The sequence below is a fragment of the Talpa occidentalis genome, unplaced genomic scaffold (genome assembly GCF_014898055.3).
Source record: "Talpa occidentalis isolate TD23 unplaced genomic scaffold, MPIMG_talOcc4v2.1 talOcc4.13, whole genome shotgun sequence".
Taxonomy (NCBI): domain Eukaryota; kingdom Metazoa; phylum Chordata; class Mammalia; order Eulipotyphla; family Talpidae; genus Talpa; species Talpa occidentalis.
The window spans coordinates 71,620,388-71,636,526 of record NW_023601322.1 but is presented as its reverse complement, the minus strand read 5'-3'; the positions used below and the strand labels follow the sequence as shown (position 1 = coordinate 71,636,526).

The following is a 16,139-nucleotide window of genomic DNA, read 5'->3' as shown; positions in this document are numbered from 1 at the left end:
CTTGCCTCTCTCTCTCCCAGCTCTGGTGGTTGCTGGCAATTGTTGGCATTTCTTGTCATGTTAGCAAGTCACTGATATCTCTGCCTCTATTGTCACATGTCTTACTCCCTGTATCTGTGCCCAAATTTCCCTGGTCCTACAAGCACACCAGTCATTGGATTTAGGGTCACCCTAATACAGTGTGACCTCATCTATTGATTCATCTGCAAAGACACTATTTCCAAATATGGTCACAGTCACAGGGACTAGGAATAGAACCAGGAGTAGAACCATAACAAATGTATGGGATTGAGTGTATGAAGGACTTTTCAACCCCACTGCCATGGAAATCACAGTGAAAAGAGTACAGCAGACTTGTGTTCAAACCCTGGCACAACCACCAGCCTGTCCTGTTTCCTTGGCACAGCCAAGTTGGGAAGATAAATGTGTCCTCAGGGGCTTCTAAGGATTACCAGAGAAAGAGGACTGCAGCACGCCCACAGAGTGTTTGGGGAGAGGCAGAAATGCAGCAAAGGTGACCCCAAGCTGGGCACCCAGGACTCTGAGGAAGGGGCCTGGTCCTGGCCCTGCAGGAACACATAGTCTGTGGGACAGCAGGTACTTTCATGGATTAGGACTTACAGTGGGAACTGTGGGGGTGAAGCTGCACACAAGAGTTGGGGTGAGCACAGGCCACACGGAACTATGGTTGGGAAGGGGACTCAAGACCCAGGATCCCACTGGAGTTCAAGGAGCCAGGAGACAGACCATAATAGGTCCTTCTTGTGGGACCCAGTCTCACAAGAGTACCCCATGTGTCCCACCATGTGCCTCATGGGCTCTGGGTCTGGCCCTGATGGACAACGGTGGCTTTTCACCTCTGGGGTGGGATTAGGAGGCTGGGGAGACTCCTCTAAACTGAGAGTTCTGGGTACAGGTTCAAAAGCATGACCCTGCTCAGTATGCCTAAGGAAGGGCAGGAAGGCCAACATATTAGGCAGTGGGGCAGGCATAGGGGGAGGATGCAATGTGAGGATGCCAGCGGAGACAGGCCAGGCTCCCTGAGGCTCATGGGCGAGCTCACCGTGACTGGCAACAATCACGGAATTTTAACAAAGGAGCGCCACACTCAGGTTTGCATGTTGGAAAGACCCCTCTGGCCTCCAATGTAGGTGGGAAATGTGGAGGGAGCTAGAGTGGCTGGGAAGTTGGAATGCAAAAGCAGATAGACACCCTTCACTTCCCAGACACTCCAGAAGAATTTTGAGGCTGAGCCCAGGGTCTTGACTTCTCAGAACTTCCTGGAAGAGGAGGAGGACCCAGTGCACCTGTCCCAGCAACTCCAGACCACCAGTTCAAGGGGCAGGGAGCCCCTCAGCAACCTTGACATCCCCTCTGGGGCCCTCGAGTACCTGCCCTTCTTCCGCACCTACGGGCAGCTCCCGGCCAAGGAGGAGTTGGCCCGACAGCCTGACATCTGCAAGGACAGAGGAGGAGACCAGACTATCAGAGAAATGCCATTCTCAGAGGACTCAGGCCCGCCCAGTGGGTTTTTCCCGTACTACCGCTCCAAGGAAGAGAATTTTCCCAGCCTGGCATTTCCTGGCAGGGGTTGTGGGGGCTCCCAAGACCCATCCATCAAGAAGGAGGTGCAGGCTGGTTGCTTCTGCAGGATGACAATTAGTGACAAGTGCTCTGTGAGTTGGGAGGGAATGAGAAGGTGGGGGAGACTTGCCCCCCATTATCCTTCAGACTTCTGTCCTAGGATCCCAGACCCTAATAGCCCTGGCCAGTCTCTCCGAGGTCTGTGGTGGCTGTGTCATTGGTTAACTGCAAAAGGACACAGCAGACGATCTGCTCAGGCCCAGCTCCCCATCCCATCCACTTGTGAGGAGAATGGGCTGGGCATGTATTTAAGCTTCCTTGAGTCTTGGATTCCTTCTGAAAGGAAGTAGCCACTCTCAGTGTCACTGTGACTACCACATACACTAAGGTGATTATTGCACCATGCTCAGTCTGTGTTCCCCTCACAGAAACATTTGTTTATTAGGGTAAGTGATTCTCTGCAACATTTATCCTAATAATAACCTACAAGACAAGTCTATCCTAAGCCTATCTCTATGAGATAGGTCTTCTTATTATTTCCATTTTATGATGAAATGAGTCCCGGGAAAGTTAGGTGATTTGACCAAGGTTACATTGCTAACAAGAGCAAATCTGGAATGTAACCCAAAAAAGCCAAGGGCCTGTCACGTCACTCAGAAACACCTCCAGCACCACAGCTGGATGCCAGGCCCCTGACTAGGAAGATGGAAAAGGTGGGATGAGTGGGTCAAATCCCAGACACACCTCTCCCAGCCTGGGGACCCTGCAGGGGAGAGTGACATCTCTGAGGCCTCTCTTTCTATAGAGCAGGCACGGCCCCTGCTTTTCTCCCCTGCCAACACTAGTGTTGCAGGCACAGGCCTCCCAGGAGTCTGGGTCCAAACCTGGCTGACCTTCTGGTTTTCTTTTGACCCAGGCTGCCTCCCACCTGGACCTTGTCTCTGGGTCCTCATACTCACTGACCTGCTGCCCCAGCCTGCTGGTCTCAGCAGGGCACTCCCATCACAGTGGCCTGGACACCCTGCTCTCCAGCGATGCTGCCTCCAGGAGCCAGGCTCTTTGTGCCTCAGGATTTGTGCCTTACTACAGAACCCCTGAGGAGGGGTTACACACTAGCCCTGGACCTCCTGCTTCTCCGTTGGGGACCCCAGAGGCCCACAGGGGAGCTCCCCAGGCCTGGGACTGCCACACTGTGAGAGAGCAGGAGCCAGCAGAGAATAAGTCCCCAGAGCCCACTGATCAGCAAGAGGTGGAGGTGGTTAGGGGTGAGGCTTCCAGAGCTCAGTTTGTCCCTGGGGCCAACACTGGCCTGGGACCACTGCCCTCAGGCCTTTTCCCCTGCCACAGTGCCCACAACCTGCAGGGCTGCCAGGAGCCACCCAGTCCTGGGCAGTCTCGCCCATCCTCTCTCAGTGCACTGAGTTGGACAAGCAAGAAGCCCCTGCACCCTGCTAGCATGTGGCTCTACCCAGGTATCTAGCTCGGCAGGCCTGGGGTTTGCATTCTTTCAGGAATAGAGGAGAGAAGCTTAGCCTATACCCCACATTCAGACCCCACAGTCCCAGGCTGCTCCAATCTGGTTCTTGGCTAGAAAAACTACCCCATGAGAGTAGAGAGCAGTAGCCTGAAAAGTGAATCCACAAAGGAAGGGGATATCTGTCTGGTCCAGCACTTCCCACACATCCTGCTATGGTCTGTCCCAAGTTCAGAGGGTGGGAGTTGGGCACACTGAACAACAGGGATGCACAGGCTGCTTTTCTAAATAAATCATTGCACTACAAGGACTGGAGTTGGTGCACTGCTCTCAACAGGGTTGAGAGTTTTCTGGGAGTGTGTTAGGAGCTGGGGCCACTTTCTCCTGGGCAGCCCAAACTGGGTCTGTATGTGGCAGCTCTTCTGTGTGTGACATCCAGAGCATGGGTGAGGTCAGGGATGCTGCAGTCACCTGCCAGCACCTCCTAGGGGAGCTGGAGGAACCTCATTTGCTGGTGGCCTGAAGAGACCCTTGAGGTCTGCTGCAAGAGACCAAGAGTGCAGGAAGGATCTGGAGCAAGAAAGAGCCTGGGTGAGGGGCTGGGCCTACCTGGAATAGCAGTTTGCTTCTCATCCATCCAGCTGGCCTCTGCTGGTAGCTGCTCTGTGTGACATGAATGTGAACACACTTCAGGACACAGGCCGTAACTGTGGTAAGAGATGACTTCTATTGTGTTTACTGCCTGCTGGCCACAGTGCTGAATGCTTCACATGCATTGATTTTAGGTTTGATTTCAGTGAGGTACAATCAGCACCCACATTTTACAGGTGACAATGTGGAGACACAAGTGGGCTAAGTGGCTATTTCTGTGTAATGAATTAACCCAAAACTTGGTGGCTTAAAATAACATCTTCTCACAGTTTTGTGGATCAGGAATGTGGTTGCAGCTTAGCCAAGTGGTTCTGGTTCAGGATGTCTCATGAAGTTGTGGTCAAGTTGTTGGCCAGGGCTGCAGCCATCTGATGGCCCGAATGGGGCTAGATGACCTGCTCCTCCCTTCCCCGCCTGGTGTGCTGGTGCTAGTTGTGGGTCAGATGCCTCAGGGCCCACACAACTGCTTGAGCAGCCTTGCAACGTGGTAACTGACTTTCCCTAAGAGCAGAGAATCCCAGGGGCCAGGACAGAAGCTGCAATGACAATGACAACTTAGCCTCAAAAGTTGCCTATTGGGCCTCCCTGGTGGTGCAAGGGGTTAAGACGCAATCTATGATGCTCGCTGCAGTCACTGCAGCACGAGTTCAATCCCCGGCCAAGGAGCCGCCCACACAGCGCAGCAGACCTCTCCAGTCTCGCCCGCTGCTCCCCTCAACAGTGTATTTCTGTCGATATTCCTGTTCTGTTCCCCACTCTGTCTCTGGTGAATACTCTCATTCCCCACAACTCTGGCCTGTACCCCAGTTCTTATATGCATAAATAATCTTAAAAAAAAGTTGCCTATTTTTACCTCTGCCATACTCTGTCGGTCATGAAGATTGGCTCTAGTTCAATGTGGGAAGAGACCCCACAAAGGCATGCAGGTTGGGGGACTTCAGGAGTCGTCTTGGAGACTGGCTCCCATAATGCTCTGAGAGAAGATACATACTCAATTCTGATAATTCACAGGGACAGAGAGATTGTTCACCAGGGGCAGGCCCTGGAGCTGGGGTAGGGAGTCAGGGGGCAGTATTAACCCCCCTTGGGGAGGAAAAGGGGGTGAGACTGGCACAGGGGTGAGACTGTCAACTGGGTCCAACTCTGAGGGTCTCATCTCATTGCCCTGTGGTCAAATGATGGCAGTTGAGGAAAGATTGGTCACCTCCTTTACTTCCCTGAAGGCCATTGGTCATTGTGGTGGGCTGGAGCGGAGCAAGGCTGGCCTGCGGGAGGGAGCTAGGGCTGTGTTGGAGAGCACAACACTGAGCAGCGGCCCTGTGTTGGAGAGGTGGCTGGATAAATAGGTTGATAGGAGCAGATCTGTGCCAGGCTTAGGGGAGCAGGCAACTTCCCTCTGCCCCTGCCCCAGCAAATGCACACCATTTAAGGCTGCTGCTTCTATGCTGCTTCTCCTGTGCATTCGCCCAGGACCTGCTTTCGTCACTTAGGAAATACCTATTTTAGAGAAAATCTAATCCTTATGGCTTAAGGATTTTATTCTTTTACATGTTTTTCTTTGTACTTGCTTCAAACATTAAGATCTCTTTGGGGTCCTTTAAATGTCCCCTTTTCTTCAAAACAATTTTCCTTGTTCACCCCACCCAGGATCTGCAAGCAGTAGGGTTTGGGTGGGTTCAGAGCTGAGGGTCACTTTGAGGTTTCCTCAAAGTGTGGGGCCTGAAGTCTGACCTCTCTTTTTAATAGGTGGAGAAACTGAGGCTTGGGGAGGGACAGTTTATCCAAAGACTCACACAACGCAAGTGTGGTGTCCTGATAGCTCTAGTTCCTGGCCCCCATCCTGAAGGCGTTTGTAGAGTGCTGTGTGTGCGCTAAGGGGTGGGGGGAGGAGTCTGAGGGGGCGGGGGCTGCCCCTTCTCAGGCAGGTGTAAGGAGGGAGACCACAACCCTCTGGTCAGCTGAGGCCTCAGCTTCCCTGCGTGAGCCTACCAGGTTCCCACAGAGAGCAAAGGCTGGTTTGCAAGGAGTCTCAGCCCACCTTAGGTGGGCTATGGAGGTTGGTCCAGGTGGGATGCACTTGGCCCTGAGATGGGTCCTCCATCCACTCATAAGGAGAAGCAGGACTGGGGACTGCTAAGAACCAGTAGATACTGTGGCCCAAAGTCACATCACAACCCTCACCTTGCTACTCATGTTCCTGCTCCATCGGACCTCAAGCCTTCAGCCTCCTCTCCCGTGAAACTGGGCCCCCACAAGGCAAAGCCCTCAACTCCTATGTTTTCTTCTATAGGGAATTGCTCAGGCTGGCCCCTCTGCCCGCTGACCCCACCTTCCCATGGCTGCCCTGGATACTTTCTCTCTACTCTCCCTCTGGACTCTATTCTTTGCAAGTCAGTCGTGGTAGGATGTCTCCTGGTGCAGGCCAGCAGCTGTGTTTGGTGGAGGAACGATGGAGGCGCGCCTCCTTGTGGCTGGCTGGGGCACACATTACAAGACAAAGACTCGCTATCCCTATACTGGGGTGCTCAGCAGGGGCTTTGACATGCCACCTCAACAGCTGCAATGGATCCTTCTACCGCCAACCCCATACCCCTCTCCTCCAGAACCCCCAATTCCTGATCTCCCTGGTCCTTGGATCAGTCTGACCTCCACCTGTTCTCAGCCCATCAGCTGAGAGGAAAAGGTCAAGGAGGGCCAGACTCTCCTGGCTCTCAAATGTTCACAGAGCCAACTCAGCCAGCAGGACACTGTCAGGGAAGAAAGGCCAGAGGGCATCCCAGGCACCTGTCCTTCCCCTTAATTATGGTGTCATCTGCTCCAGGAATTCTAAGAATATGAGTAGAGTTGGCAAATGTTGACATCACCTCACTGATGGTAGAAAACCGAAGGTGGAGAAATTAGGGCATTTGTACAGAGGGGCAGGGTTGGGGCCAAGGGCTTTGGAGAAAGTCCCTTCTGCTTTCTAAGTTGTGGCCAGGGGGCAGCTCCTCAGTTCAGAGCTGGGTCCTGGAGTCAAACAGCAGGTATGAGTCTGTAATTCTCCATTTACTGGCTGTGTGACTCTGCAGAAATTGCTTAACCTCCCTGAGCTTCATTCTTTTCCCCTGTAAAATGGGGGATTGTCTGAGAATTCAATGAGATGATGTAGGTAGAGCATATTGCACTGGGCCTGTTGGAGCCAAGGTGGGGAAGAGTCTGGGACATTTGATCTATGATGAATTAAGGCAGGTGACAAGATTGGAGGTATTCCCTCTCTCTACTGGGGCACCCTCCCCTCCATGTACACAGTTCCCAAGAAGCTGAAGGTGGGCTCTCATCATGCCCCTCAGAGGTCTGCCCCGGCACCCCCACGCTCCTCCTGAGCCTTCCAGGTCGGCATCTCTTTCATCACCTTAGTGTGGCATCTCTTTCATCGCCTTAGTGTAAACGGGGTGTGACTCTGCCAGCCCCAGGCTAGGGCGGGAGAGGATAAAGGGAGATCTGAGCCAGGAAAGTCTCCCCTGGAGCAGCCAAGTGCCTTTTTCCCTCGTCTGCCTGAGTACCCCAAGTGCTGTGCAACAGCACCCTCTTCTGGCACATCTTGAAAAGACACCCGCAGCTTGTGTCTCCAGGGCCCAGAATTTCATTTCTTGGGGTGCTGCTTAGGAAGAGATCTGCCTTACCCTCCAAAAGAAAAGTTGAGGCCTGGACTTTCCTGAGGTGCCTAGTGAGTCAGCAGCAGTGCCGGAAGCCCAGCCCAGGCAGCCCAGGCTCCCAGTGGCTGCTTTGCCCTCACTACACAGCCACTGGGCTCTGCCTCTGTTTCTTGACTTGGCGTATCCCGCTGAATAAGGTGCTGGACCGAATATGGTCTGAACATGCTCTGAGAGACCTCCTCAAAGAATTGTCAATAAAAGCAGGTGTCCTGCCCCAAATGAGAAGCTCACATAGCACCTTGAAAACCATTATGTGCTCCCCTCCTTCCCATTGGGGTCAGGAGGGCCCTCAGAGCGCCCACTTCTGAGGCTAGCACAGAAGTGATGGAAACACCTGAAGAAGGAGGGTAACACATGCATGTGCTCCACCTCACTTAGTTATTTGCCCTCAACCATCAGGAACTGCTGTCCTGCTCATAGGCAGAAGCTAAGAATGCTGTAGTGGTGGGTGAGTCAGACAAGCCCTGCCGTCCTGGCCTTCTGGCCTTGAAGGACTGACCAACATGGAAGGGGCTGGAAGGAGAAGCAGGGATGCCTGGAGAGGGGCAAGAAGGTCTTCACCTTGAGTGAGGGGTCCAGAGCGATCTCTCTGAGCAGAGGATGTTTCAACTTATCTGAAGGAGATAGAAGCTGGCTTTGAAGAAGGTACCAGTTCATTCTGGAAAGGTGTACACTCCATTTGCACTGCTCCAGCTCATTGGAAGTTTAAGTTTCAGCTTACTGGGATCAGTAGGCCAACCCCAAGGTGGCCAAGGTCGCTACCTGTAAACTCAATGTCCCCGTTGGTGCTGACAATGGGACTGTGGGCATGGCAATCCACCTGGCACCTCTGGAGGCACCTGCAGTCCTCCGAAAGAGTGGGTCTGAGGGAACTGGAAGGCTTTCCTTCTGGGACTTGCTCCAATGGTGAACTCACAAAAGGTCACTTTAGAGTCCTTTCATGTCTCCTAACTAAGCCAGCGCATGTCCCAGGTTCAAGCCTCGGTGATCAGACTCCATCCTGCTTTGGGAGAAGAGGCCTAGCTGGCTACTGCTGCATGCATGTTGGCCCAAATGATGTGAGACTGATGCGCCAGTGAGAAAACAAACCCAGAAGAGGCCCTTCCTCCAGGCCATACCCCTCACTTTTCAATCCTGGGGTGTTGACTGCGTGCCAAAGCTACATGGAAACTGGTAAGACACTGGAGAAAGTCAAATCAGAAAAAAATATTTCTCCTTAGAGGGAGAACCAAGTTTGCCAGGTCATTTCCCCCGTGAGCATGGACGTCCAGCTGGAACCTGGAAATAGTATGAGGGAGAAAGGACCACCGCCTGCTTTCTGGGAGGACCAAGGTGGACAGCATAGGATGAGCCTGGGCCTGGAAGGAGCTGGGCCTCTGGTGAGCTATACCTGAAATTGAGACATGATCCTGAAACCACCAGGGGCAGCGCTGGGGTGGCAGTAAGCATGGTTTCCTGGGATTAGGATGGGGAAGAGAGCATTTGCCCACCAGATTAGGCCAGGGAACCAGCCTGACAGGAGCGCGGCTGGGTGGGAAAGTGGAATGGGGGAGGATGGGAGATGTGTGGGGAGAGGTCTGAGGGGACAAGTGCAAACTGTAGATTGTCCCTGGAATTTCTCTACTGCCTCGCAGCTGCGGTGGGGTGTGGGGAAGGGGGAACAGCCCCTGACTGATGGAAACTCATTTCGGCTCTGAGAGCCTTGGTCTCCACCTCTATTTCATAGTCACGTTTTCACCAGAGAATCAGAGACATACTTGTCCCATGATTGTAGCAGGTCTGAAGATAGAGGGTGGGTCGCAGGTCTGGGCTGACCTTGCCTCCCACAGGTGAGATTTCTTTTTCCTGGGGGACACCCCCATTCTGCCATAAGTCCTTCCAACCTACTGGATGAAACCAGATTGGCCAGGAGAAGCTCCCTTCCTTAAAGAAAACAGGTGGTAATATTAACCACATCTGAAGATTCCCCCCCACCCCCAACACCTACACTTGCATGTAACTGAATCACCAAGTTGACAAAAATACTGACCATCAGTGGGAAGGTGCTCGGGTCTGCTCTCCACCGCTGTGAGGAGAGTGTGGACCGTGTAAAGCCCTCACCACCGGTTAGGCTCGAGGACATCCTCAGGGCAAGGCAGTGCTGGGTCCATCATCCATCTGTTTGCTTGTCTGGAGTGTGCAAGTTTACAGAGAAGCAGAGGAGGGTGTGTTTGGGGTGGTAAGAAGCATTTCCCCAGGTGACTCAAAAGGGCTGGGGGGCTGCCTGTCCATAGAAACAGGCTGGTAGCTGTTCCACAGGGCCCTGGGACAGGGGTAAGGGAACTGCAGTGGCTTCTGTCCCTCAAGTGGCTCTCAGTGGCTTCTGGGGGCTGCAAGACAGGCAGCTCCAGAGGTACAGTGTGCTACCTTGCTGGGACCTCATGACCAGCCTCACCCACCTGGTGAGGGGTGCTCTCAGCAGGAGATGTGTGCCTTCTACAGGGGTGCTGCTGAATCTGCAATTCTGGGTCAGGTCTCCCCTAGGCCCCCCCATTATGATAGCCGGGTGTTTTGGAATAAGCTCAAGTCTCTCCACACATAGCTAACTAAACCTGTCACTCAGACAAGACATTAGTCTAAATTGACCACTTTTCTGGAGATTAAAACCTTTGTGGTGTGTGTGTATGTGTGTGTGTGTGTGTGCGCGCGTGCTTGCTTATGTGTGCGTGTAGAATGTTATATAAATATAGATTATATACACAAAACAGTCTTTGTCTTCATCTAGGAATGGGGACAATAACATCTCACAGGGTTGCTGTGAGGAGTACGTACAAGGACAGTGAGGAGGCATGATTTAAGTGCTCAGAAAATGTTGGGCACTATCAAGAGCTAATATTAATTTAGAGCTAAGGGTTTCCCCCACATTATTTTAAACGTTCGTGAATAAATAAAGTTCTGAATCCTGTGTAGAGGTGTATGTGTAGGCGGCGGGGGGCCCTAATCTATAAAACCAGCTTGGGAAAATATGTCTGTCATAGTGAAGCCATCCGTGGCTTTCCATCAGCTCCTCAAAAGGTTCTGGTGTAGTTGATACTTCACTGCTGTTTTAATTTAAAAGAGAACGTGTCTTCACAGGTAATAATCCTGTCACGGAGAGTCCTTGGTGCTGGTCATCAGACACTTCCTGGCCTTAGTTAGCTAAGCCTCTCTCCCCAGCTCTCCTAATGAACTTTACCAGAAGTCCCAGAAAACGTTTCCAATGGGACACCATGTGAACAGTTACGGGCTGGCACATTGGCCTCCAGGCCTGAGGCTCCGCACTTGACAGTGCGTAGGAAGACAGGCAGAAGGCCGGCTCAGGTGATCTCCCTGAGGGCAGCCAGCTGAGTCTGGGGTGTGCAGGCCAGTGCACCCTTGCCCTGCCAGAGTGCTGCGCCTTTAAAGTCCGCTGGGGGCGTGATGTCAGCTGCCCGCCAGCTCTTGAAAGGAGAGCGGGGCTGGTGACCCGGAGACTGGGGTTTGGAGTTAGAGCTGCCGTGCTCCTACTTTCTTCTTCTTTGGGCGCGCGCGGCTCCGTCCATGGAGGGCAGACACTGACGGGGCACTGACCCGACTCCGCGTGGCGGGGCGCCTCGGCACCAGCCATGGGCATCTTCCAGCTGGAAGACTTTGCGGCGGGCTGGATCGGAGGTGAGCGTGTTTACGGGGGACCCTTAGAGGTGAGTGTGCTTGCAGAGACCCCCCGGGCCGGACGGAGAGCGCGCGAGCCCGGCTGAGCGCTGCACAAGCGGAGTTTTCCACACTGTGCGGGGCCCAGATTGCTCGGTGCCGGGACACTCCCAACGCGCGCTCCGGAGTGCGCCCGCCTGCGGCGCGCCGCGGTCTAGCGATTCCCCCGCCTGCTGCAGAAGCTAACTTCGGCGATCTTCACAACGATGACCTCTGCTTCGGATTTGTCTCAAAATTAGGATTCGCAGAACGTGATCCAATAATGATTAAACCTCTGGCCTAACCTGACGGCCAACGGAGCGTCTCGGCGCGTACACACCCTTTGGCGACCAGGCGCACACATGAAATTGGGGACGTGATAGAAGGAATTTGTGTGTGAGGGTAGCGCTTGGCGAGTGACCCCCGGTGGCGGGATGGCGAGCCGGCTTCGCTGTCTGGGCGGCCCTAGTAAGCCGAGAGCTGAGCTTCAGGTGCCTGTTGTCAGGAAGAATCAATCCCCTTGGCCTTCAGCCACTGTTACAGCCAGGCCTGTCCTTTGGGCGCTCTGGTCCCTTCGTACAGCTTCGGAGCCTCTCCTGGGTCTGGGATGAGTTTGCTTGGGCGAGAGTCGCTTCCATTTCCTCTCCAATCTCTTTCCAGTTGGCTTCTCCCTGTTAGTTATTGGTGGGGCGGGATGGGGGCACTTTGAGGGACTTTGCTTATTGTAAAATACTCCTCTTGCCCCATCTAAGAACATCATCAGAAACTGGGTGGTTGGCAGCCCCTCTTCCAAAATGGGGAACGGGGGAGGTTAGGGGCCAGGTTAGGGAAAAGCCAGTTGCTGAGGCAGAGGGGAGAACACAGTGGACTATGGTGGAGGTCTATGAGAGCTTGGGTGTGGGAAAACTCTGGTAACCACACCTAAGGGGAGAAATCCTAGATTGTGAGAAAATAAACAAGGATGCAAAATAATGGCTCATCATTAAAAATAAAAAAGAATGTAATAAAAAAAGAAAATAAATCAAGTCACATAATGTGACCATTGATGGTTTTTTTTTTGGGGGGGTCTGGCCTCTTTCACTTAGTATAATGTTTTAAATATTCATCCACATCACAGCATGTATCAGCACCTCATTCCTATTTGTGTCTAATAATGTTCCATGGTATGAAATTAGCAGTTTGTCCATTCTTCCAGGATGGACATTTGGGGCATTTCTCCCTGTGGGCTCTTGTGAATAGTGCTTCTATGAACATGTGTGTGCAGGTACTTTTTTCAGTGCCTGTTTTCAGTTTTTTGGGGGGACACAGGGGCAGAATTGCTCAGTTTCATGGGAATTCTATGTTCAACTTTTGGAGGAACTGTCAAACTGTCTCACCAGCAACTGTTTTGGAAAAATGTCCCAATTTCTCCATGTCCTTGCCAACACTGTTGTTTTTTGTTTTTTTTTTTAATTTTTATTATAGCCAACCCAGTGGGTGTGAAGGAAATCTCATTTTGATTTTTGTTTGCATCTCCCTAATGATTAGTAATGTTGAGCACCTTCCCATGTATTTGATGGTCATTGTTATATAGAGAAATGTCTATTCAAGTCCTTTGCTCACTTAACTTTTTTTTTTTTTAGCTGTAAGAGTTCTTTATGCATTTTGGATACCAGATCCTTATCAAATATACCATATGCAAATATTTCCCCCCACTCTGTAGGTTATTTTCACTTTCTTGATTGTATCCTTTGATGCACAAAAACTTTAAATTTTTATGATACCTAATTTTTTCTTTTGTTGATTGTGGATTTGGTGTCATATCTAAGAATCTATTGCATATCTAAGGTCATGAAGATTTTTCCCCTTATGTTTTAGTTATATGAGTTTTATAGTTTTGGTGCTTTTACTTGGGCTTTTGATCTATTTTGAGTTAATTTTTATATATGGTATAAGATAAGGGTTCTATGGGGTTCACCTTCCTTTCTTGGGGTGCTCATTTCTTAAGTCAGGGTCCAGGTTTTACTCCATTTACTCTGCCTTATTTAGTACATTGTGGTCCCCTCTGGAAAATAGCCGTTGACCTTGTAGATATAAGTGCCTTAGCCCTCTGTTCTGCCCCAACAGTCCACTGGTACTAGGTAGGAGTGCAAGGATTGAGTGACCAGTTGTTCTTCTTGATCCATAGGTGCAGCCAGTGTCATCATCGGCCACCCTCTGGACACGGTCAAGGTACAGTAGCCTTGTTAGCCATTACCTCCTGGAGTGAGTGTGTTTCCTAGGACTGTGTCAGCTGTTTCTGATCCCCGGGGAGTCACCAGCCCAGGGCAGGCTCTTTGTGCTAGCCCATGGGGAGTGGTGCCAGGAGGCCTGGTTTGGAATGGCTCGACCCTCTTTACTTGGCAGTGATTTTGTTGTTGTGACTGCCCCTTTTCTGCCTCCAGGTCCTCATGAGGTTGGGGGAGGGGGTTTGGGCACTGTGGGTGTCCCCCTGAAAATCCCTGTGGATTCAAGGAACCAGAGAAGGTTTCATGTGTGAGATGACATCTGAGCCCAGAATTTAAGCTTGGGTTGCAGGTGATTGGGAAAGGTATTCTAGGCTCAGGGAACAGCATAAGCAAAGGCACTGAGATGGGGACTCTGCCCAGGAAAGGCCAAAATGGCCAGATTTGCTGATATGTTGGGCTTCTGACAACAGCTAAGGATTGGGATCCAGGAAAGGGAGGTGAGGTGAGCACTCTATCTTCATAGACCTCACATCTCACATGAGGACTCTGGATATAGGCTGAGAATGGGAAACCACCGATGATGCACGTGGAGTGTGAATATTCTGGCACAGGCAGGGTATCTCGTGTGGGCTCTTCCAAGAACCCACTTGTTCTACAAATGTGGAGACTGAGACTTGGAAGGGGAAAGGGTCTTGTCTCAGATTTCACAGCTACTTAGTGCACTGAAGAGTAGATGCTGCAAAGGGACCCTCTTTGTCCCCAGGGGTGAGCAAGACCCAGCACCATGCCCTGAGAACATGGCCTTAAATAGTGCAGCCTCAACCTTAACTTCAGAATCAACTCTGCCTGGATCTTGCAGAGAGGAACCTTCTGGGTACTGTGTCAATTGGCTGCTGCAAATTGCCTTTCCCCTCAGTATTCCTCCATGCCTGTCCAAGGCCCCTCCTAGATCAGAGCCCAAGCTTGCTCTCTTTTCGATGGCAAGGTCTTAAATGGTTGAAGAAACACTTTAGTGGACAAGGGGAGTCTAAGGGAGATGGAAGGCAGGGTCTGGTGCTGGTTGCTGGACACAGAGTGGTGAGTCACAGGCTTACTCCTACCCTCCTGGGGCTGGTATAATCACCCCCTTGTTTCCTAGGAACAAGTTCAGGAACCTCCTCCAAACCTCAGAACTGGGGTGTGGCAGTACTGGGGCTCAAAACCCAAAGTAAACTTGGCTCCTGGACCTGTGCCTCACTGCCCAGTGTCTTCTCCACGTTTGGAGTTCCTGGAACAGAACAGAGCCCAGCAGTTGTTTCCTGAATGAAGAAAGGTGGTCTCAGCCACTTTCTTGCAGAAGTGCTTCACGCCATTGCTACAGGCCCCTGGCCCCTGAGGCTATAGCCCATAGGATTCTCCAGACATGGAGCTCCACAAAGCCTGAGTGGGACAGCGAATGCATTAAAAACAAGCTCAGCTGGCTATGGGTTCTGTGGCAGGGCTTCTGAGGGCTGGCCCAATCCCACAGTTAATGTAGGCCTAGGGGCAAGCCCTGGGGCCTACCAGCCAAGCAGGGGTAGCACCAGTCTTAAGCCCCAAGGGGGTATATTTGCTCCAGGCAGACCCCTGCCTCCGACTTGTGTGAGTAGGTGATCCTTATGGATCAAAGACTGTTAAGGATGAAGGATCTGGTTTGTCAGGAAAAACTTCAATGCCAACCTTCTGCTCAAAACCCCAAGAGAAGCAGTGGAGGAAGGCAGGTATTGGGAGGGAGAGAACCAAGCCTTCTAACCATCCAGCCATTCAGCATATCTGCCAAGTTCTATAGCTAATTTAGGCTCTGAAGATTCAGCAGTGAGGGAGACAGTCTAAGGGGAGGGGGTGATAGACAATGATTACAGAATGCAATCAGTGCACAAGGCATTTGCAAGCAGTGGCGATGCTGGGGAGACAAGAACATAGGTGATGACAGAGGCTGGGACTAGAGGCTTCTCTATGCCAGAGGGCCAGCAATGGCCTCTTTGCAGAGGAGGCAGCTAAGATGAGACCCAAATGACCCAAGGGAGGGTAACATGCAGAGCTGGAGCCAGTGTGCTTATGGCAGAGGGACAAGTAGCAAAGGCCAAAGGGTGAACAGGACTGAAGTATGCTCTCCACGAAAACAAAGAGGGCCAGTGGGTATCTGGAGAGGTGAGCAAGGGATATAGCATGGTGCTGGGAGAAATCTGAGCAGATTGGGATGGGGGTGAGGGGCACTGGGGTCTTGCCACTTCCCTTCTACCAGCCACACATATCCAAGTGCTGGCTCTCAGAATTCAATGAGAAGGGCAGTAAGGTCTGGCCGTGCCCAAAGTGGACTGACCAGTGTATCAAGCCTGGACCATTGCTGCCAAGAGGTAGGCCCATGCCATACCCTCCCCAGGGCTCTCCAGAACCAAGTCAGGCCCTGGGATGCCTGCTGCGCTCTCTTTTCTCTCCCCCATCCATGGCTGACCAGTTTCCCGGCAGCTGTCAGCCTCTGACACCCCCATTCAAGGCTTAGCTAGCACAGCTGGTGGGAGCACCTACTGAATGAGCGGCTATCTTGGCTATACCTTGGCTAGGTCCAGGGAGCCTGCTGTATACCTCTTTAGGGGCTGGGCCTCAGGAGACTTGGAAGACTCATGGAGACATTCTCCACATCTCCCTGAGTGTCCGGGGTGTTTCTGGCCTTCTCCATCCTCCCCCAAATTCACCTCACCTGTTCCTGGTCTGCTGCATCAGAAGTTCATTTGACATACTTGTCCAGGACAGTGTGATGATTTGGGAAGTAGCCAGAAAGCATGGCTTTGGAGTCACACAGATTCCGGATCTGTATCCTGT

At 52.0% G+C, this 16,139-nt stretch overlaps 1 protein-coding gene across 7 annotated transcripts in view; it reads left to right on the top strand.

Annotated features, from left to right (window-relative positions):
* Positions 1-16,139, top strand: part of SLC25A48 (solute carrier family 25 member 48) — a 274,610-nt gene that overhangs the window by 222,705 nt on the left and 35,766 nt on the right. For 5 of the 7 annotated variants that reach the window (XM_054694374.1, XM_054694372.1, XM_037509266.2 and 2 more), the window contains exon 7: positions 13,259-13,302. In XM_054694374.1, the coding sequence (XP_054550349.1) occupies positions 13,259-13,302 (44 nt within the window). Of the gene's footprint in view, positions 1-1,274; positions 1,677-2,500; positions 3,445-13,258; positions 13,303-16,139 lie in introns of those variants that run through there. The other 2 variants (XM_054694375.1, XM_054694376.1) reach the window with 1 other exon arrangement.